General features: G+C 37.2%; 1 protein-coding gene across 1 annotated transcript in view; it reads left to right on the top strand.

Annotated features, from left to right (window-relative positions):
- Positions 1–24,090, top strand: part of TBCK (TBC1 domain containing kinase) — a 94,545-nt gene that overhangs the window by 50,681 nt on the left and 19,774 nt on the right. Inside the window, exon 23 of the mRNA XM_048302810.1 lies at positions 13,317–13,492. Within this exon, the coding sequence (XP_048158767.1) occupies positions 13,317–13,492 (176 nt within the window). The remainder of the gene's footprint in view (positions 1–13,316; positions 13,493–24,090) is intronic.

Raw genomic sequence — 24,090 nt, 5'->3', positions numbered from 1 at the left:
AGTGGGAGGTGATTAACCTATCCATGCAAATGAGTACCTTACAAAAAAAATTGCAGTTAACCATGCAGTTTGTGTCTTCCTTCTGAGCAGGTATCTAATAAGACAGTAGAATGCATGTGAACTGAGTAAGCCATGTCACCTGAAAGATGTGTTTTAGTTGTAGTAACACAAGTAGGAAGGCTGCTGGACTCAGAACAATCTTATGTTCTTGTATTAATTCCCTCCCTCCAACTCAGGATCCTACTTATGTAATACAGGTCTTAGGTTAAGAGGTGGCAGTGTTTTAAATGTGTAGCTTTTCTTTAGATAACTCTAACTTTGGGGTAATTTCTGGGGTAATTATGGATTTAGTGAGCTCTATTTGAACACCATGTGTGTAATTCAGTAATTCAAATTCATTTAAAGTAATTCATATTCAGAAGAACTGAAGGAGAGAATGAAGTTTGGAAGAGAATTTAAAAGGTCTTGTTAAGTGTTGCAGTCTCCACAACTGCAGAGTTCACAGAGGTTAGCAGTAGTCTAGGATATGGCAGCAAGCAGATGAGGCTGAGTTCACAGTTGCATAAGTCAGTGAGTTATCATAAATGAAGCTCTGTGATTTCTTTAAATACTGTTGTCACAAATTGTCTCTTGCTGTACACCTTTCCATATGGGTCTGGATTTCAAAATATGTCTCCTACTTATTAGTTTAGTGTGTAGTATGTATTTGCTACTGTATTTTTCAGTTTATAAGAAATTGAATTAGGCCATTCCTTATGGTGTAGAATTTTAATTTTCAATCTGTATGCTTAGTCATTTCACATGCTCATGGTAAATTTAACAGGATATCTACAGATGGCTGAAATGTGAGTGCTAAACTAAAAGATTGACTCTCTCCTCATCCTCTCCTCCCCCATGGGTTAGCTGTATGTCCTAGTTAAGTACAGATTCATTAATATTCAACTTATTTTCTTGCCTAAGGTCATTTCTCCATATTTTTTTTTTCTCGAAGGGTGCTAAATTATAGATTCCAGTTTATCTTAATTCAGCTGATATACTGACACTGGAAGTACTTTATGCTGAGGTCATGTATAAGAACACATTAGTTCTCTTAATACATATCTGTTCATATAATAAAATTAAATCACTAAAATCCATAGTGGTATAATGTACATGCATTCTGCTGGTTGTAGTTGATGACAACTTTGCTGATACTCTGGTAGGAAATACGAATTTCTGAAAATATTTTTTTTTTCTTAAATTGGTGATGTCCGTGATCATTAGGATGTCAACAGTGGCGAAATTGAATATTTTGAGATTAATCTAAAGCATACCATAAAATACTGCTAGTAAAACTACTAAGGGGGAAAAAAATAAAGATGGAAGACAATCCTAGTGTGACTTAAAAGTTAAATGTTGTTGATCTAGCTTAATCAGTAACTTTTTCAACATATAATTCTCATAGCCTTGTCCCTTTTCTTTCTGACCTGAGTCTTATTTCTGATTAAAAAGTATTGACTCATTATGCATTTTGTCACCTGTGTCTTCCAAACAAGACTTCTGTTATTTTGGGTATGATAAATGGTGTGCCAAGGCTGAGAATTCTCTGAAAGTAATTTACAAATGACCTTCAACTGAAACTAGGTCACTCCCAGGAAGAGATTGTTGTTCAAAACGTGTGCGATAATTTTAAACTAAAATCAATTGTTGCTCAACAGTCTGTAACTCCTGCAATTTTTAAGCTTTGTGTGCAGTGGAATGGCTTATTTCAGGCTGCCAGTGAAAACAACTTCCTTTCCAGACTGATAAGGTATTTTACTGCCATCTTGCAACTTTGTGGAACACTTTTAAGATTTCTTGTTTTTAAAAAATAAAAACCCCACTGCGTAATTTCTAGTTCATTGTATATAACACAGTTTAAATTACTGTTTTAAAATAATAGTGATGTGAGGAAAATGAAGGGGCATTGTGTCCTTATTGATTACTTGATTCTGAAAACCCTTTCCAAATACAATTGGCCATATTTTATCTATAAAGCCAATACAATTGGGCATTACTTGCTATTTTTGGGAGCTCTGTTGGAAATTTTAATTTATTTTTGTATAGTTTAAACAGTGTCCTATCATATCAGGAAATGTATTTGAAGATTTTGAAAAAACAATTGCTTAATTAAGAGCACTGGAAAATCCTTTTGCAACAAATGTCCCCTTGTAGCAACAAATGTCCTAGTTCATTCCTCATGGAGCTATATGAAGGGGGCATATAAGCAACTGCTAAACCTTAAATAGAATTAGGTTGTTTAGGAAATACTACTCCAAAGTGCTGGAGTTTTTTTACTTAAATTCTCTTTCATTTTTTTCTTTCATATTTCTCCTTGGGTCTAAGAGCTCTGTTAAATACAAACTTTATTCAAGCAATATAAATAACAGACAATATTGAGGAAGTACCATTTGAGACAGACAAACAAAACCAGCCCTGGAGTTGTTGCTAATTGTTTTACCTGTAGTTTTGAGACTTAGTAAATTTTGTCTTATTCAGGTGATGCAAAGAGAGAACAAAGACAGTATTTCTGCAAGTCTGACGTAGCAGAATGTGTCAGGAAAATGAGAATGGTAAGGGTGACACTACTATGATGAGATTCCTGAGGTACCAACAACAGAGACAGGACTCTGCTTTCACACCAGTGCTGATTTGTACTAAGCCAGTCTGGATATCCTGTAATCTCATGTATCAGCAGATTTACAACCCAGAAGGCTTTTCATGCACTGAGGACCAACTGTATGAGTTTATTTTAAAACATGCACTTTTGCTTATAGCTTAGTCTTTAGAATCTTGCCATAAGTTTGTGTGGTAATGTCCATTATTCAGCTCAAAAATTGTGCTTATTGTAGTTTGACTTGATTACCAAGTTCATTACCCGCTGCACAAGTAGTACAAAGTCAACAGCAGCTTTTGTTAGGAAGCATCCAGACACATACAGCTCTTTGCAAACAGTTGAAGAATCCTTAGACCAATCCACTCCCACCTGGAATGGGTGCAGTATAGGGCCTGGCAAACAGATCTTCCTCCAGTGATCACTGCCAGTATCAGCGCTGCCATACTGAGATGAGTTACGGCCTTCTAAAGGGATAGGGAACTGATGAAAAGGTGGGGACAGATGTTGTTAGAGAATAGGGAAATATCAAGCCTAGACATGAGATAAAACATACTCAAACCTTTTAGGTTAGTTCAATAAGCTCATTTTCTGTAATTTTGGAGCAAGAGGAGGGTTCATTCTTTTAATGCTGTGCACCCTAGGAAGGTGTCTTTTTGCTGACTCCAGTCTAGTCACTGCTTCCAAAGGAAGAACCTTGGCCTCAGATAGGAAGTTTGTAAAGACTGACTGTAGCAAAGCAATCCAGTAGCTTGCATTCAGTGCAGTGAGGAGCTACACTAAAATGGTTGAAGTGGAAAACAGAGGATTATGCTTTGTGAGACACAGGCATGTGGCCTTAAGATGCAAGATCTGGCTATCGTCAAACCACAGACATAAATAATTCTCTAGGGAACAGAGTTTCTCTAATTTGGAAGAAATTATTATTTCCATTGCCATTCTAGTGATGTGCCAAAATGCTGAATCTCATGATGGTGGAAGCCATATGAATGCTTAGAAGGATTGCAACCAGCTTATAGATGGACTAAAGGTTAAAAAATAGTAGAAATTCTCTACTAAGATTGTATGGAGCAATTTTGAATGATACATTTCTGTTGACAGCAGCAAAATTAGACACACATCAGAAAACTCTACTTCAGATGTTTTTCTGACCCTAGGTAGCTACCATTTTACTTTCTGCTGTTTTGCTTCCTGAGGATCCTTTGTCTGCCCACGTCTGTGATCCATACACTTTTATTGTACTGGAATTTCTGGTGGTTCAGCATTTAGTTAATATAGATCTTGTAAGAGGAAAAATGGCAGTTGGCCACCAAGTCCACACTGAGTTTGTGGGTGTTTGGTGGCTGTTCCCATTTGTTTCAGCACTCCTCCAAGGAAAATGTAACCTCGGGGATTAAAACACCACCTTTGAAGGGACTGACAAGAGATACAGTGGTCTGTCATATTCCAGTGAGCAACAGGGATAAAAAAAGTTAATACATCGTTTTGATTAGGGTTTGACTTTTTTCATACACTTTTGAAAATGTCTTATTGCTTAGATCAGGGCTCTGAGGAACAGAAGCCATAACAGCTCTTCTAAAAGGAAACTTTTTTAACTTCAGCTATGAAATTTTGACGTATCGCTCTTTTGTTGTTCATGGAAGATAGCACTGGAAAGTATTTTGTCGTGAAGCTAGTGAAGCTGACTACTTTTTTAAGTTACAGTATAGCTGAAGAAAAACAGCACTTTGGTCTCGTTCACGTGATACACATGATAATGGTGTTGTAACTATGACAAAAACATTGATTGGAAATATCAAAAGACATCAGAATTTAAAAGGAAGTCACTTTTCCTAGTTTTCTTTTCTTGAAATATGTAGGTCGGGCTGATATTTATGGAAGCATCTTTTTCTGAGCATGTTGCTCATCTTTTCTATGTTAGATGGCTTTTTGGAGATGCAAGTGTATTTCATGATGCAATTCCTCAAGATTATTGGCTTTGGGACAGAAGCAGAGAGATTTGTTAGGGCACACCTGCTCAACAAGGCTGTCTGGTAGTGTCAGACTGTAAGATTGATGTTTTTTTACCTGAGGCTGTGAATTCTTTAATTATTCACCTTTTCCACTCATTGTGACACAAACAAAACAGTTCTAGATTATAGATTCTACCCTCTTGATACTGAAGAGAAATGCTGGAGTGGGCAACACACTAAGGAAAGAAATACTGAAATCCTTTGTTGTAGTCTGTAGTTGTCACTGGCAGAAGAAAATCAAATATATATCCTTTATCAAAGGGCTGTCTGCTGCAAGGAATGATGCTTCATAAGAAGGGTAAAAAGTGAGTTCATTGGTAGAACTTTCCTAGTCCATGTCTTTAAAATAGTCTGACACACAGGTAATGCCTCCTGTTCCTTGAGAGACCCCTAATAGTGCTCTCAATAGTGAAACGGCTCTTCAGAAAATAGAATAATCCATCTGTTAGTCATGTAGGATTTTGTACACCTTTACACTGGAATAAACTGAAAGTACAAGAGGGTAGACTGTCAAGCAGACAAGCATTTCTAGGATTTCTAGGCATGAACTGACAAAAGTGAGGCTGCTCTTATCTGAGCTTTGTTCCTAGATGTGGCGAATTTTTTTTCCTCATTACAAAGGTGCCTTGGGAAAGTATTTCCTTTTTTTTTCCCCATTAAAACTACAAGCATAGCAACTGCTTCAGGATTAGACTAATGCTTAGAAAGCAATAGCGTGTACTAGACTTTTTTCCTTTTTCCTTTTTCCTTTTTCCTTTTTCCTTTTTCCTTTTTCCTTTTTCCTTTCCTTTAATTGTGGAAAACGTTGCTGACAGAGCAAGGTGCCTCATAGGATATCTGTTTATAATTTTGTTATGCTGAATATGTTTGTTTGCCTTACAGGTATAAATGTTCTGCTCAATAATCTTTAGTTCTCTAACTGCTAATTGAGAATTTTTAAATGAGCTGCACAAATAATGCAGTATTAAAAATTCTTGATTGAAATGTACATTAGCAGCACATTTCTATATGATTGTAGATATATTTGGGGAGTGTATATCTAGCTTTGTAATAGAGATACACATAACTGCTTAAATACAGAATTGGAATGGCAGTGTACACTGAGAGCTAGAAAAGTCTTTCTGTCAAAATAAGGGCTATGAAGTGAGGTTAAGTGAACTCTCCGTGCTCTTATACTTTGGGATAGCTGTCAATTCCCTTTGATTTACTTTCACATAATATTTCACTTAAACTCTTGCCTTTATAAATCGGCCTGGGCCATTTGGTTCTGTCTGTCCAAATTTCTTCATTTTTAATATACTAAGAGTATACTGGAGTTTAGTAGAAATCAACAGAAAAACCAAAACTAAACATGGAGAACTAGAGCAGGGTTTGTACCTAAAGGTAAGACTTTATTGATATTGCAAGCTTGGAATAAATTTCAGGACTGCAATGTTAGTATTGAAGGGCAAAACTTGTTCAGGGAGAACAGGTATCCCAACTGGGAAGAGCTCACATTGTATGTGAACAATGTTGCCTGCATTCTGAAAATGATGAGAAATAGTCTGAGTAACCAGCACGGGTGTGTCAGGTGACACCTCTGTCACTTCACAAATTTGAGAAGTCTAGGCAAGCATCTGTAGGGGATAGGGAGGATAGCCTGGTCACATTGCATTTGGCTTTAGAGCAAGGCAAGGAGCTAGACAGTCTCTTGCTGGTTCTTCAGTCTTCATACTAAAAAAAAAAAAAAAAGCATAGCACCATTCTAAGGAGACAAATCATGTAAGCAATTGTGTAAGCTGATAAACCACAAATTTGTCTGCTGGGAATGCAACCCTGAAATGACAAACTTTTATGTCTTGAGTATAATTTAATATTTTCATGTGTAAATTCAAATGAGGTGTGTTAACTTAGCTCTTTCACAGAATAAGGGAACTTTTTCCCGTGGCTTATGAGTAGGTTAATTATGCAGCAAGCTTTGAATAACTTAGAAAATGTATACTGACAAGGTTGGACTGATGTTAGTTACTTAAAGCTATTAGTTTTGCTATGTGAAACACTAACACAGACTTGACTAGTAGTAAACACTGGAGGTTTTGGATCCCAGTAAGTTATCTACTGTAGTGCCAAATGGCTAGAGCACTTTTTTTTAATAAATGAAAGCAGTTTTAAGTATAAACAAGATGATTATCCTTCCTGTTTACAGTTGCTGTATTTGTGGGAAATAACTTTTCAATTCTGAGTAAAATGTTGCTTGCTCTAGCAGTTTGAGAGTGTTACATGGTTCAGGATACTCATTAGGCAGATCTAAATTCTCTATTTGTATTTATATTTACCCAGAGTTTTTCCATCATTGGTATGGGAACAAACAGGTCAAATTAGAGGCCTTCATCCTTTTCTCATGGCAATAGGTACTCCTTTTCAAGATTACCTGAACTTTTGTCTTACTTTAAAAGCAGAAAATCTGAGTTACTTCATGTTATTTCCTTACGAACATCCTGAAGGCTAACAGGAGAGCTATGCCAATACAAAGGTCTTCTACTTATGGCTCTTAAGAGAGTCATCAGTTTTATAAGTATCTAGCCTGGTCAGAGTTTCTGACTGTAGAATTTTTTACAGGTTTATACCCGTTACTCCTGGGAAATAACTGCAGTAGCTCATAGTTACCACCCAGATGGAAACCTATAACAGCATGATCTCTAGTTTTGCGTGCTGAGTTTCAGTATTTGCATATTATTTCTGTGAAGCACAGATTTAGGATAAAGAAGGTGAGTTTCGCTAGTATTTCAGATTCTAAAACTAATTTAACAAATATTTAGCAAATACTACAACAAAAAGAACATAGAAAAGCCAAAAAAGAATTATTCTTTCAAAAATTGACTGTTGTTGGACGTTGTGTTGGTGGCACCACAGGTTCCTCATCGCCATGGCTTTCTCACAGGTTTCTCCTCTGAGCTGATCCCTGCAATTTTGTGAACCTGTCCTTTTATTCATCTTCTGGTTATCATCTACCTATGAAGTAATGTTCATTTTTCTGCTGTGCTGCTTTATTTCCCCTTCTGTATTTCTCAAGTTGAGCACGGTAGCCTCCATCTGACTATTTCTATTATATGTTGTGAATTCCTGTGCATCTGTCATTGGTCAGTATCCTACCCTGTGTTAGGGTCCAGATGTCTTTAACAGTTTGTTAGTTTGTAGAAGTGTCTGCTGTTCAGCAGCACTGGCACACCTCATAAAAATGTTTAGAACGCTCTTTCTTGTTGGAGCTTAGCTACAGTCTTTGTGTAACCTATTTCTGTATTCTTTCTCAGTAAGACAGCATGTGGTATTTGGTGATTGGCTTACAGTAAAGCTTTACTCTTTGTACAGTCACTTGGCATTCTGCTCATCTCAATCAGTGCAGGACACTGTCACGTTTCCATACCGGAAGGCATTCTTTAGTAAACGTTTTCACTGAACTGCTGAGTCAGAGGAATTTTTGCAATCACAAGTAAGAAAAGAATCCATGTTTGCCCTTTATGCAGTCTAATGTCTAGGGAATAATTCATAGTGTTTGCTGCTTCTTCTCTCTACTGCTGTCCACAAAAAAATGAAGTCACGCAACTATCCTGCAATGTATGAAATAAATAATGTAAAAAGAATAGTTCTGCATTGACCTTTTCATTTATAATAACCTTCTTACAGTAATAGATACAGAGATGTTGGATAGAAATGTCACTTCTCTTCCTAGATTTGTCCTGTTAAATATGCACACTCAGTGTATCTTTTTGTATGTCATCAGGAAGAAAGAGTTTATGGCCTTTCACCTCTATTTCTTCTAAGAGCAGGAATCAGGAGTTTGAACTGACTGACCTATTCAGCTCCAGAGCTGAATAGCACAGAGATTTCTGGCCTATTTATGTGGCTGTGTGGTGAAAGCTGATGTTGCCTGGCAGGGTTGTAATAAAGTATTTATGATGGAGATGTCAAACCAAGCTCATAATTCTGGGCTATTCCCAAAATGCAGAAGCAGTTTATTTTGGCTGAGTTTCTTAACTGGTATCCTGTTACCGAAGGAAAAGGCTCTGGAATTGATTAACTGCACACAAAGACTTGGTCTGTGTAGATTTGTATTAGGAAAGAACCATTCGTCTTACATTTTTCTCCATCATTTGCCTTCACTTGCTGTGAACAGCGTATGCACATCCAGTTTTGCTGTAGAAATAAAAAATTCTATGTGCTTTTGTCACAGGTGTATTGCATTTAAACTGATGCTTTTTTCAACATCTGTTTCAAGTGCAATCTACTTGTCTCCTGTATCTATAATAATAAACCTTAAATGTACATAGCTTAAAAAGCAGCTATGTCAGGCTGAGCCATCCTTTTCAGTTGAGGCTGTGGATACAGGGAGACAGCAGCTTGGTAAGAAGTTATAGTTTAGCATGAACAAAGCAAAATGAAAAACATCTTAGAATAAACAGTAAGTTTGGTTCAGAAAAGGAGCAAAACATTTCAGTAGGCTTAATGTTAGGATGGGGCCATGGCAAAACAAAGATGTTACTGTTAGATAACTTTACTTTCACTTCCCTACCCCTACCTTTTTCAATTGCTGTATTATCTGCATATTTAGATATGTCAGTGAAGCCTTTTGATGCTGAGCAATTAGCTGGTGCCACAGAATTGTTTCCTGTAAGTCTTGATTGCTGCTTGACTGTGAAATACTTGATCTCATTTGAACCAGAACTCCTAAACATAATGTTTGAAAATTAAACTTGTGACTTTGGTTCCTAAGATACTTGGGTTCCAGCTTTGACTTTTTGAAATTGCACTCTGGAATTTTTCAAAAACAATTTGAAGATGTACTGAGTTTTGAAATTATAACTTATTTTTATAGTATTTTTATTATGTTTTAAGTCAGCCTTAAATTTTTTCACGCTTCACATTTAATGACACCATGTTACATCAGCATGTTTTCATTACAGATTTTCCAGTGAAATAATTTGTCTTACTAAAAACAGAAGGCACATCATTTCTAAACTACAAAATACCCCAGTGCTGGGATCTTGGAGAGCACAGAGATGTTACATGTACATCTCCATGAGTGAGCATGCCCTCTTCATCCTTTCTAAATATTACTGTTCACTTCTTGCTCACACCTGGAGATGTATGCAGAGCCTGCTTTCAGAAGAATGTTTTTCTAAGTTGTTTGCTCGTGTCAAGTGCTCTGGCATTCTGCTGAGGTAGTCTGTTTGTTCATAGTCCTGTCCAAGAATCCAGGCTCTGGCTTGATGTGCATCTGACGTATCAGTGGTATGTTTCTAATAATGTGGAAGCTCTAATGTTTTCTGGCTTGTAGTGCAGTGACTTGGGAGCAGGAAGAGTAGAGGCAGGATTAATGCTGTGTGAATGCACAGTCTTGGAGAGATAATAAAAGATGGACATTTCACCAGAGACTGACTCATTTTTCATATATTTGAAAGGGCATGGGAAGGAATTGGGATTGAAGTAGTGCAGCAGAGCCTTACTTATTAGCCAAAAAGAGGAGAGAAGATCTTATCCAGCAAGCTGCACAAGATTGCATTGCATTTTAGTTACTGACGGGAAGTGATTTTTCTTAAACCGAAATTGCAAACAAATGATGAAGACAGGCTTGAAGGTTACCCAAGTGTGGAGCCTGTTCATGCAATGTGGCTAAAAAATATTCTGTAAATATTTATACCAGTTTAATGTAGTCTTAAACTCCAGTATCCTGAAAGTAATTGTTTTTTAAAAAAGAATGTGAGTAAATTCTTTGAGTAAATTCTTTTACCACCCATAGTCTTGTCTCCCTTGTGGGTGCTAGATGTTGACTGTTCTCATATTATATGCATGCGTGTGCCTATGGTTTGCACATGGTTTGGGGGGCATTTTGTGGTTGTGGGGTTTTTTTATTGTTACTTGTGGAAACCCCAATTGCCTTGTTGTAGTTTTTATTTTGCATTATTGAGAAGCAGATCAATTAATTGACAGACTGTAAATTTGTTTTAGGCTTTAGATAGCTTAATTCTCTCTTGATCTGTGGAGTTTCATTTTCAGCCATGCTTGCTGTCCTCCTGAAATGCTGCTTGTAGAAGTGAAAAACCAAGCATTCCAAAATCGCAGAAAAACAGACTCCTACATTTTTTACTAGCATCCTGATTTGTGAGAACTGGTTGTTGTTTTTACACACACACACACACACACACAAAATAAACTGAGTTGGAAGGGGCCAAGGATCATTGAGTCCAGCTCCTGGCCCTGCACAGGACACCCCGAGAGTCACACCATCTGCCTGAGAGTTGTCCAAAAGCTTCTTGGACTCTGTCAACTTTGGTGTTCTGACCGCTTCCCTGGGAAGCCTGTTCCAGTGCCCAAGCCTATTTTCCACTTCTCTAAAATGGATTCCTTTTGGAATTACAGAGCTTGTTTCTAAGAAAAATATTTTGACCCTTTTCTGTGTTTAACACTGTCAGTCTCAATTTCTGCTTTTAGCTTTTCTGTAGCTTTACTGCAAACAGAGTTCCTATTCCATCCCCCCATTCTCTGTTTTCAATTTCAGATATATGCAGGCTATTATGCCCTCTCACAGCCAAATGTTTCTCATGCTATTAATTATTGGTGTTCAGATATATTTTTTTTGCTGGCTAAATTCTGCATTCATATCCTTTATTACAGAAGTACTGCTAATGTTTCCTTAGCTAAGAATCTCAGGAAATGGGGCTTATAACTCAATTACAGCAGTCTCTTTACAAAAGAAAAACAAAAACAAAACAAAAAAAGAAACCACAGCCCTGCTATAAATACACTACAGTCTTGAACTGAAAAATTCAACTTTTTATAAAGACAGTGAGTTTTCAGAAATGTAGAAAAAAGTGCTACTGTAATGATAGTGCTTTAGGGTGTTTTTGGAGCTTTAGGAATAATAACCAGTTAAAGGCATCTCCTCTCTTTACCTGAATTTAGAAATTGTGTAAAATTCTCCAGTTGTGTGGATTTTCTTTGGGAATGATGCTAAGTAAGAGCCTTCTATTACAGTGTAGTCAAAATGAAAAATTGTTAGCTACTGTTGAGACATCACATACTCCATTTATCTTTGGCATCTATTATCCCAAGTAGCTAGGGAACCTGATACTGTCAAGAAGAATTGTGGTTTACTTTCACACATCCACAAAAAGGTTTTTAGAGCTAGAATTAAAACTGGGTAAGCCACAGCTTTACTCTCAGACTTTTCAGACTTTTAGAAGCAAGATAGCACGTAAGCATGCTGTCATCAACGGAATTAAGGCATCTGCTGCAGATTGTATCCTACCTGAATATGGACAGCTCTTTGAATGGGAGAGTAATAGATCACATCTTTCAGATTTTAAACAAAGTCAATCTCATCCAACTAGATTATTCTGCCCCAAGCTTCAATTTCAGCTTCTGCTCACCACCCTGCTAATGACTGAGGTTTCTGAAGTAGCTCCCAGATTGATGGCAAGGCATCAAATCTGCTGGTGGCAATGAGTGACTGGTGGCAGTGCATCAAATCTGTTTGAGATATACAAATAAAGCCTGGCTACAATGCCTCTGTTTTCTTCATAGAAGCTGATGCTTTAATCGAAATTGTGACTGTTGTAATGAATCATACAAGATCTTGGGACAGACACAAGAAGGGATGATATCCCTGCTGTTTGTCTGTCACACTATACCAGTTTTGTCTTAAAATGCAAGTTAGGATCGTTTTTCTCTTCTTGAGACCAGATACAGGATGTGCAAAGTTAACCAGTCCTTTTATAGTGATAAAAGAGTAAATGGCTTTTATGTTATATCTTGTTAGAAGATAGATGCAGGATGCTTAGTGTTGTGAAAAATACACCTTTTTCCTTTTACATATGTATTTCATTGTACTTTCATACTTTTTAGTTGACCACATCTTATTTCAGGATGCTTCCCATGTGATACGTGTCAGCTTTCCTTACAAGCTGAGTAACATATTATCACTATGGCACTTCACTCTTTCAGCCAGGATGTTTCATTGGGATGACTGGTTGGGTTTTGGACTGTATTGTTTGTTTGCTTGTTTGTTTAAAAAATTCTCTAAAATCTCTAAAATAATCCATTATGTTTGCCATCAAGCACAAATTAATGTTGAAAACTCCTGTTTTCCAGCAAACAGATAGCATGTGGCTTTGTCAAAATGGCAGGCCATTCGAAATTCAGTAGCTGACAGCTTTTGGTTCTGGCTCTTAGTAGGATTTAACTGACAAATAAGACACTCAGATGATCCAAAAAATCCTGATGTCTGTACACTGTATGAAAATCTACTTACAATGAACTGCATGAACTTACACTGAACAGTCAGTAGTCTGACTTGTAAAGACTAAGATGCCTTACAATGACTAGACTTCAATTACTGTCCTGACTTTGCATTGATTAAAGTTCTGATACACTTCCCTTAAACAGATTTCACTACATGACTGGGGATAAAATTAGCTCTTAAAATGTCTTTACTAGTTTTTAGTAAAAAAATTGAGTGCTTTTCTTTTTGAATGGGAACATGTTCTTGAAATCTACATTGCCTTTGAGCAAGGCGCAGAGAGACAGACAAAGGTATAGATGGATATGTGTATATTTAGCAATGTCATAGCTGGGTTACTTGGCTTTACTGATATTTCACTCTTGCATTCCTTGTTTCTCCTTTAAATCCCTTGCAGAGATCGATATTGAGCGTTGTGTTCGCGAGTCAATCAACCTGTTCCGCTGGACTCCTAAGAGTGCCACCTACAGGCAGTATGCGCAGCCTCCGCGGCCAGCCCCTGAGAGCAACGGCGCCAGAAGCTCCATGTCCTGCTTCTCAGCAGACTACCAGGAGGCTCCTCGAAGTGACCTAGTAAGTAACCTGGGAACTGGAGCAGGGAGAATTGTTCAGATTGCGTGTTTCTCCTGTCTCTCCCAACTCCTGCTCCTTCAGTCCTGCTACTACAACAAGCTAATGTCCACAGGTCACCTGCAGAACTACTAACAGGCTTTATCGTAGGAGAAAAGCAGTAAAAAGAACAGTTTGCCAGTGAGAAATAGGGAACTGGAAAGTGATGCAGGCAGCTCTGGCTGCTTTTTCTATCTTGGCATATGAGGTAAAGGATATGCCACAAGTTATTCTGATAGTTTAGTAGGTGAGCTATGCCTGTGTTTATCTTGGCAAGAAGTAACTAATAACTAAGAGAATATCTATATTAAATAGATACTCAGTTTACTAAAAAGATTTTTCTTCTATCTCTCTAGTAGAATCTAATGGTTGTTTCTCTTGTCTGATGCACTGTCTGAAGACTGGTGATTTAAAATTATTCCTTTCCTTCCTCTCAGTAGTATAAATCTAGTTAGTCTCTTAAAAATTAAATTTTTTTTTGCTGGGTTTTTTTTCCTTCCACCTTCTCTTACAATCATTTCATTCATGAGCACATTCCAATAATAGGGGAAGTATATATAGACCTGCTATATCTGTTTGGCAAATTTTGTTAGGTTTTAGTCTTTCCATTTGTTTTTCCTAATTACTAGGAAACTAAGAGGAGTTGTTGTCACTCAAATGACTCTTTACTTTTTAGTCCTTAAACTGGAGCTTGATATTCAGTCATTTTCTATGTTTTTATTTTAGTTTTTATTTTATTTCTGTTTTAATTTCTGGAAGCCTTAGCTACAAATCCAGGACTGCAAGTGTAGACATGAAATGAAGAACAAAAGGAAACTTCAAAGACCTTACAGGATTTAAGAAACAATAGGTAGATGTAGAAAGGCAAGGGGGAAGAAAAATGAAATTACAGGGGAATACTGGTTGTTGTCATCCAGGAATTGTAGCCATCATAACTGCTGCTGTGCTGCTGGAGAGATATGTAGAGAGGCTTTCTGAAGGAGCCAAGGGCTGCACTTTCAAAGAGTAATTCAGATAGGTCCTCCTAAGGTCATCTGGTACAAATTCCTGTAGAAAACACACATGACACTGAATTCAGATGGGGTTGCCCAGGACTTTGATCCGTCAGGTCAAGAAAACTTTCAAGGAAAGTATTCAGTCTGGTCAGATGCCTGACAGTGCTAACAGTGAAAATTATTTTGTGTATGTGCTAGCTTTTCTGAATGTTATGACAAAAGAATAAAAAGCCAAGTCTTCTGATTCCCAGGCATTTGCTTGTGCCTTTATGTGTACAAGCAAGAGTCAAAGCACTTGGTTGTAGCAAAGAGGGAGATGGGGGAAAGCAGCACTAGTCTACTGAACTAATAAATAACAAAAATATTTGTATTTGTAACAGAGATAAAAATCCTTATTTCAGATCGAGCAAGGTTCTTTCAGTATTCTTCCGTTTCCTGAGAAATATTTTGGATGGTTTTTTCCTGATAGTGTTTTTATTTGCATACCAGAAGTTGTGTTTGTTTATAGTGTCAGTAATTAGGCTCATCCGTCCCACAGTTTCCAAGAAACTAAGCAAATGTTTTTGGTATGTTAAAGGGGAGAGAAATAAATACTAGAACTTCTGTTGCCTTCTCTTTCATTTCTGGTTCTGTCTACCTAACAGGAAAGACCTCTTCATTTACTGCAGTGCAGCTGAAGCACAGCTTAATATCTTTTGAAGCACAAGAATATTGGATCTTTTGCTTACTGCTGTATTTTGGTTTTTAGCTCATCATATGAAAGAGAGCTGTATAGATTCTGGGATCAATACAGAAATGTGTGAGCAGAGAGGAAACTAATCTCATGGACAAAATAAAGACTATTCATATCTTAAATTATAGTCTGCAAATGTGTTGTTTGCTTTCATGTGCTGTATTTTTGTGTGTCAGATTTTGAGACAGATAGATATCAGTCAAGGATGTTATGATTCAGTCAGGAACCATAGTTTGGACTTGGAAAGTCCCATGTAACATGAGTCCATAATGAGCTACATCTCACTTGTGACCAGTTCTGCACTTTTGGATGTTTGTCTCCATAAAATGACACTTCTCAGGGATTAGAGCAATATTGATTAAAAAAAAATTGAAATTATTGGTGAAATACACTATTTACACGCAAAGGTGGTGTGGTTTGTGTTTGTTTGGGGGTATTTTTAACCTTAATCCTGGAAGTATCTATCTCTTTCTTCAGACATGCCCTCTACTGGTGTTTGCTGCCATGGGGAAACTTTTTGTCTACTTGAAAGCAGTGAAATCTGAGTTCAATCTTTAGTACACACAGTACCCTTCAAATGGATTTTCTAAAACACCATTGTGTCCTTGCTCTTCAGTTTAGCTGTTAAAAAATAACTTTGCTGTTTCCTTACCTATTTAGTTGGTCATTCTTTGGACGAGTACTTTGCACTACATTTCTATCTCCAGTTTTATATTTGTGGGTCACCTCTGTATTTTAAAGTGGGTAGGGTATGAAACAATTCCTTTGTGAAGAAAGTTATGGGTTTGCTTCTGAAGGTAATTTATGACTTCTTGAAACATTAAATGTTCAGTATTTTTAATTGTAAACACCAGCTGTCTCTTACCTCTATATATGTGTTTTCTTTTTACGCTGCTTCAGTTTGTTTCTTAAGTGCTTTTTATTGGCTACTCAAGTATTTGTGTGTATCTGCATGTTACTGTGCTTTGGTTAATAATAACAGGAGAAGTATTTCCCCTCTGGGTGTGCATTTTTCTCCCTAAACCAGCAGTCAGTAAAACAAAACTGTTTTGACTCTTTTCTATCAGTAGCATTGCTTAGTTTTTATTTTAGTGACATCTATTTGCAACTTCATAAATAGTCTTGGGTGCACTCTTTTTTCCTCCTGGACATGTGTGTTGCTTAATCTTTTACTCTTTCAGCTAGAAAGCATATTTCTACTGAGATAAAATCTCAAGGAGGAAATAGTTTCAGAGAAAATGAATGTGCATCTTAAGTGAGTTTGCATGTTTATTTGAGAAAGATAAAATGTCAAAAATGACAACAGAAGAAAACCTTTAAATTCACTACTTCATTTACACTACAATCTACTCAGTCTTGTGTCTGTAACTTTTCTTTACCAGTACATGGGTGATTTTTTTTTGTTCTTACTCTTCCTGAAACTTACTTTCATACCCTGGAAACTCCCAAAGTATTTTTCCTGAATGTCCAGGAGTCACAGAGACAAATAACACTGTAATATAAAAATTGTCTGCTGTATTTGTGTCTCCATTATTATAGATATGGTAGACATACACTCTCTCCAGCTACTTCCATAATTCTAAATAAAAAGGAGAAAATGTTGCAGCTTCTCTATCTGCTCCTGTGAACTCACAGAAATGCAGAGACTGATACAGTTGCGGCTTTGCCTTGTTCTTCTACTCACAGTTCTCTTTTCAAGGGTGGGAGTTCCTGACAGATGTTGAGGAATGAAAGCATTCAGCTGGAGAAATGTTTACCAGATGATTATTGATCCTTGCACTGATTTAAATGCCAACCGTCCGGTTCAGCTTTTAGTTTTTGATGAAGCAGTAGAAATACCTAAGCAGCAAGATGTCTTAATGGCTTGAACAACACAAATATGAAAAACATGGTTTTATCAGAAGTAGTATGAGCAAGGTTTCCCAATAATAACTTTCCTTTGCCAGTAATTAAGGAGAGCTTGTGTGATAGACTTCCTACAGATGGGAATTCAGGCCTATTTGTTATACAGCAGCACTGGCTTCTGAGTTCCTGTGTGCACCTAGGAAGTATTTGTCCATATGAAATGTATTAGCTAGGTTTATGTTAAGCCATTAAATAACTGATGTGTAAATCCATTTATTCTTCAAAAAGAAACATGGTCAGTAGTGTATACCAACACTTCTGTTTCAGTGTACAAGCTAAGAAATATCTGTATGATGTTCATGCTGTTCATAATGGCTGTTACTTATATTCTGCCTAAACGGTCTTCTGACTGCCTTGACCCATTTCAGGTTTCTTTTGTCTTCTGTTTTTGTATGGAACTTGATTTTGTTTTCCTCTTCCATTGTTCTTACATTCAACAGAAAGCTGTTACTCAAATTTGTCTTTAGTTCAAATTGTGCAAAGCATTAACTGATCAGGATCTCAGTTAATGCTTCTAATTTATTTCGCATTTGCCTTTGATGCTTCTGTTTTTCTGGTTGTAGCTGCCAACAACTTGAGTGAGAAGTTGGGGTTATTTGTCATTTTTTAGATGAATTGATTAAAATGCGCTTTTTATGTCCCTCTCTTGTGAGTGAATAAACAAGTCCCTGTTTAATTAGGCATGTCATAAGCCCATCACATTCTGGCAAGTATTTTAGGAATTGTTGCAAACTTAACATCTTTCTCTGTTTATTGGTTAGCTTTTTAAAATTCTTTCGGTACTTATAAGCCAGGCAGCCAGCTACCAGGAAGTGGGGAGTGTAGGGAAACTTCTGCTTCCAGTACTTTGGTTCTGCAGATTAAGTTACCTGAAGGAAGCCTTATTTAGCACTTTTTTCACTCTGACTGGTCTTAAAAATCTCTATGTATTTTCTATAGTTTTGGGACTTTTTCTGGTAGAAGATGAGACATTAAATAAATTGCCAGAGTGGATAAAATACAAAGTATAAGGCTCAGGAAATAACTGATGCTAAATGTTAAAGTCTCTAATGAATGCTGTGGCTGTTTTTTTTAAGTTGTGATACAAATTGCAATTACTTTAATTGAATGTAAACTCATTGAAACCAGTGTACTGCTTAGTTGAGACAGAATTAAAGGAGTATGTTTGTAATGATCTAAATATTATTTATATGAGACAGAAATAGTTTGTGAGACACTCTAGATCGTGTTTAAGGACTGTAAGCTTGTTTTGCACAGACTTGGTTGTCAGGTCTCCCTAGGATGTGTTTATCTGCTTTGAATGTAAATGGGGCATTTGGAGCAGCCAGAGCACTCTCTGCTGCAGCCTTAGGCTCAGGTTCTGGATTCATTGATTGTCCACTAGTCCTTCCTCACAAGCCTTGGCAATTATACCTACTTTGAAGTTGAAAGATGGGTGTATTTGACCTTTTAGACCTTCCACAATTGGGATTCCGTGACTGATTAACAAATGTGCAGAGGGGGAAAGGGTAATTGTACCAGTAAAATTAATTATTTTTAAAAATCTAGCCGGTTCTCTCTCTCTGCATCTTGTAGGAATGTTATTTTTAATTTTTTTTTCCCAATTTGGAAATTGTTTTAAAATCAGATTCTAGGTTTGATAGCCTTTGATCAATTAAATATTAGGAGTTCCTTTTTTCTTCCTCTTTGGTTTTTTTCAAGTTTTGTCATACTATTGGAGAAAGAAATTTACTTTAAAAATCATAAGTAGTAGCCACTGTGTGGGACTATAAGGAATATGGCAGCTATCTTCACCACTCTTTGACATGTGGAACTTATTGATGAATGAGCTGTTAACAAGACCGAGGTTGGATCCACAATAAAGTAGTAAAAAGAGCAGAATAGTGCACTCAAGTTTGCTGCAGCTATTAAATAGTTTGGACTTAAGGTAACTCTGTTTTTCCTTTCTATGTCCAGTCTTAGCCCCTGTGGAGTGTATCCTGTGAGAAGACATTGTCTGAATGCCTGTGGTAGCATGGCCTGATGTCTGTCCTTGCCAAAGAAAATTACCAGAATATTAAAATGCAGAATGGTGGCACTTCCAATGCATGGAAAATATTAGTAAATAATTACACACCTCCATGTTTGAGTAATTTTTCAGGCTCTAGTGGTCCTGATTTGCAGTCTGGCTGGCTGACTGAAGACACAATTGTTATTTTGTTTGTTTTCATGTATTTTATGACTGACTCATTTCATCTTTGAGAGGGAGGTCTACAGTGGAAATAAGTATTTTTGGCAACCAAAGCCAAACTAAAGTTTCCTGAGTGAAAATTTTATTTCATACCTTGTTAAATAATCCATATTTTATTTTAAAAAATCGTGGCCTGCATCTAAAAAAGGGAAAATGAAAGAGCAGTGCAGTGTTTATGTGAATTTACTTTACAAGAGAAGTAACGGTCAAAATAACCCACTGACTGTGCTACAATACACTTTAGGACCAGCACGGATTTAAATAGCGTAATGCTTCATTCAGCTTCTGATGAGCACAATTAGATACTGCAGAGAGAAATTATCCACTTGGTGTTACATTTTTTCGTGTGCTTGTAGCATTAGAAGCAATGGAGTTTGGGAGACATTTTGTAAGTTTTGGAGGATCTTAGTGATTGTCTCACACACCAACATGCTCAGGTGCACAGCTGTAGCTACCTACCAGTCACAGCAACTCTAATTCCAGCTTGCAGCAACTCCTGTGTGTGCCATATACTGCTGCTGTGAAAGTTAGGTCTTCGAGCACAGTGCTGTGTAACTGTGCCATTAAGAGAGTTTCCATGACATAGGGAGGGGGTGTGTTATGTCAGCCTAAGGTGCCTTTTCCCTCTACTCCTCAGTCTTCTGTCCTACCCTATTCTTCTTCTCAACATATGGCTCTATAGGAGCCTGCCTTAGGCTAGTCTTGAATTTAGGATTCCTCACATTCCTTTCTTAGTGCACCTCAGGCCAGGCTAGGTGCTGTATGTTTTCTCAGTTGAGTCAGGATGCAGTGTCATTATGATCTAACTTTATTAGGAAGTGCAGTTGGAGGATAGAAAAGACTTTCTGGATGCAGCTCTCTTGCCTGATGCTGTCACTGTCTTCTTGCAGTTCATAGCCTCATACAAATTGTCTGGTGGCCTGTGTCATTGTGTCAACACCATCTTAATCTATTAGTAAAAGTGTTACAGCTATGTATATATATTTTCTCATCTGACATTATTAGGAGTGGAAAATCTGATTATCAAATGTGTGTAACAGCATAACTAGAAGAAAGAATCCATACTGGTTCCAAAGTTGAGCCTGCACCAAAATTTAGTCATGGAGCCCATCCTGCAAATGTGAATGAATACATTTTAGGCTGATGGGAGTAAATGTTGATGATGAGTTTCATATAGCTCAACAAAGCTTGGGCCCAGGTCTCTAAAATGGGTGGAATGGTGCAGAAATCCGAAGAGATTTATGTGAAAAGCACATTCAGCTTCCAGGGTAACTGTCTGGCTGACCATATTCTCAAACTTCTTGTCAGTTACTCAAATTCAGCACTCATCTTAATAGTCACCAGTTAGGGGAGAGCCTGAACAGTATGTTTTGACAGGCTTCAGAGTGGTAAATAACTGAAAATGTCCTAGAGTTGCCACTGTTAATGCCAGTTCAGAAAACAGGAAGGTGAATAAATAGCAACTACAGATGAAAAAAGGTAGACTGTCTAAATCCAAGGTCTCTGACCATACATGATCACATTATGAAGAAAATTCCTGTAACAGTTGCAGTTTGCATTGAGGTGTGATACTAAATTCTGGTTGGTTTTGTTTTTAAACAAGACAGGGGAATCTCTGACTGTTTCCTAAAGATTCTGTAATAATTTTTCTCAAATCAAAGGAATGCAGTTTCTTTTCAAGGACAGAACATCTATCAAGAGGGGGAAAAAGAGGCACTGATGGAAAGTGTTCAAGGCTGGCAAGATCATTCTTGCTCCTGCTTTTACTTCAAGTTTTATTGCACATTAAGGTATCCTGTGAGTATTCTCAGGCATGACTGGATAATGTCTCAGCTTTGTGTTTTGAAATGGTTCCATGCAGTGGTGAGCAGCTTTTACCTTTTTTATCATGTCAGGGGCAATAACTGAGAGTTTGCCGCATGTCTGCCCTGCTGCATGCAGGAGAATATCTTGACTTTTAGCCCTGCTGACTCAGTTTATTCACTCAATTATGTTATTCCATTTAGAGAGGTTTCCTTAATAATGAGCTGGTTTGGCAAGCAGAGCTCACTCACGTTTTTTGTAGACTGCCTACAAAGTTGTGTGCAGACATTTGGAGGATGTTTATGATTGACAGTTGGCTGGAAGTTGCTGTTTGCGCTTCCCAAGGTGTGAGTTCTGGAACAGGGAGCTTTGTGGGGGAGCCAGGATGGTGGAGGAGGTGGAAGAGTACAGCTTGCAAAACAAAATGAGGGAGAGGGAGCATAGAGAAGGTAAACACCAGTGTCTTGACTAGGTAATCTGAGAAGCAGAATATGATGGCTACAGAGGACTGAATCTGAAGTGTAAGAATCAGTTTGCTAGAGAGGTTGCGTAGAGAACACTGGCTCTCAAGTGCTGAAAAATTGTAGGAAAGAGTTCCTAAAATCTGGAATTTTGGCTGTTCCTCCTTTATAAACAGTTGCAATTGAACATCAAAAAACACTGAAGCCTTTTAGTATGACCCTTTGCTAGTAATTGTCATAAAAAATAGTGGGGATGGCGACTGGAGGGCTTAAACCATTATTTTATAAGCTTTTTAAAATATGTTTTTGTAGTTTTATTCTATGTACATGAATATACACTGATTTCAGAAATATATTCAAAAATTATGGAATGACATCTTTCAGAAAACATGTTTCTTCATGAAGGACCTTGATATTTTGAATAGAGTATTTTACTTGAACCCCAGATTCTAATTATACTGACTGAAGTATAATTAAATTAAAGTATAAACTGATACTTTTAATTATACAGGCTGAAGTTCCTAGTATATTAAATAAGCCGCACTAAGTTTTGCCAGCTTCAAAGACAAAGGGGAGAAAGCCTGGATCTACTCAGATAAAGCTGTCCTTTCCATGGATAGAAAGTTCCTTTATAGCTTCTGTGTTTATCAGATGGGACTGTTAAATTCAGGTCCAGCAGAACTAAAGATACTTGGCTATTTTCTCAAAAAAAGAAGTGTGTATCTTCATTTAAAAGCCATGATGAAATGCCTGTAAGAGATTACAGGCTAGTGGGAAAAGAGAGAAGAGCTGTGATTGTACCAGTCTCATGTTCTGGAGTGCTTTAATCTTTCTGAAACTCGACTTCCAAATTGAGAATGGTTAAGCAGCTTTAATTGCCAATATTTAAAAAAAAATTAAATTCTCAATGCCTATTTCTTCTTATTAAGAGTAGTAAGTGCATATGGATTAGCAAATCTCAGGCCTAATTGAAAATTAATGGGATGAGAAGAATAAGTACTTTGAAAGTAAAGAATGTAGGGTGTTGTCAGAGAAACTTCTGGGCAGCAAGGAGACCTCAGACTTCAGCTTAAGTACTCTTCTTGCTATTGCCATCCTGCTGATTAAGCAGTCTTCCCTGACAAACAGTTTCTTATAGCTGAGTAGTCTAAAGCAAGATTCATGTTTGTAGTTAGAATATGCTAAAATAAGTTTCTCTTTGCAGGAAAACAGATAAAGCAACTTAAGTAGTAAGCTCAGTATCTTAGCACACGTAGACTTGTGTGTACATGGATGTGTGAAAATGGGAGTGTCTTTCTGATAATTTTAATGTTTCCTAAATAATGACAGCAAGTATATGGGTATGCTCTGTATATGAGCAGTACTCAATTTCAGTATTGTTGTCAGTATACAGTTTCTTACACAATCTCTAAAACACAAGTTTGTAACTGGACTTTTAACTACCTTCTGGTACTGTGCTTTAAGTAGAGCTTTTGCCTTTTTTAAGAAAGAGTGGAGGTTTTTTTAGAAAGTATGTGCCATGTCTGCCTTGGAAAAGAGTAAATAGATCACAGCAGGAAGAGAACTGAAAGGAAGAAACAAGCATTTTATATATATGAAAAGCTTTTAAGGTTTTTTTAAGCTTTTCCCGGTGGTTATCCTGGCTTTTTCTTTTTTATTTGTCCTGTTTGTACTCCCTATAGAGTATTACTATCATGGGAATTTTGGGTTTTGAGAGAATCATTATGCTCCCTTCATTGTTTAAAACAAAAAAAAATTACAAATTATAAATTCAACAAGATGTTGTAAGTAGCTGTCCTGAGATGTGCCTACCTGCAACTTAATGTAGCTGAAATCAAAACCTCATTTACATGCTACAGCCTGTTCACAATTTGTTGGATATTTGTAAATCATTACTAAGACACTCTCAGTGCCATAAACTTTTTCTGAGTGCAGCTAACCTAACTTAAAGGATTTGGTTTAAAGTGGACCATCTTCCGTCCTTCACCTGCTTTTCTTTCTGGTTCTTCACAGCTGGAAAGCAATGCCCGCAATGACATAGTAAAGCCTAAACAGGGAATTGAAGCAAATAGTCCTGAAAAATGTGAAGACTCCTGTCTGAAATGTCAGCCTGCGTCTTGTACATCTCTTCTTATTTGCCCATGCTGAGGCAAAGGGAGTAGGCACTGAAGTGATAGACAACAGCTGGAGCACTGTTGTGTAGAGGAGTAGGAAATGTGTTAAAGGTTCAGAAGAATCTGCAAGATTTGTGTGTTCAGTGGCTGTGACAGCCTGAAGAGCTGATTAAACTCAAGTCCAGTTTCTGTAGTAGTTTCTTGCAGTTTCCAAGTATGTGTCTCAGGATGGTGGTTATGCAGAGGAGGCGTGAGGACAGGGTAGAAGAATTGACAGCTTGATGTTAGCCATCCTTAGCTTTTGCTGACTGACAGTTCATT

Source organism: Corvus hawaiiensis, chromosome 5 (assembly GCF_020740725.1).
Source record: "Corvus hawaiiensis isolate bCorHaw1 chromosome 5, bCorHaw1.pri.cur, whole genome shotgun sequence".
Classification (NCBI taxonomy): domain Eukaryota; kingdom Metazoa; phylum Chordata; class Aves; order Passeriformes; family Corvidae; genus Corvus; species Corvus hawaiiensis.
The sequence above is the reverse complement of the archived record's forward strand: the minus strand, read 5'-3'. Positions and strand labels throughout refer to the sequence as shown.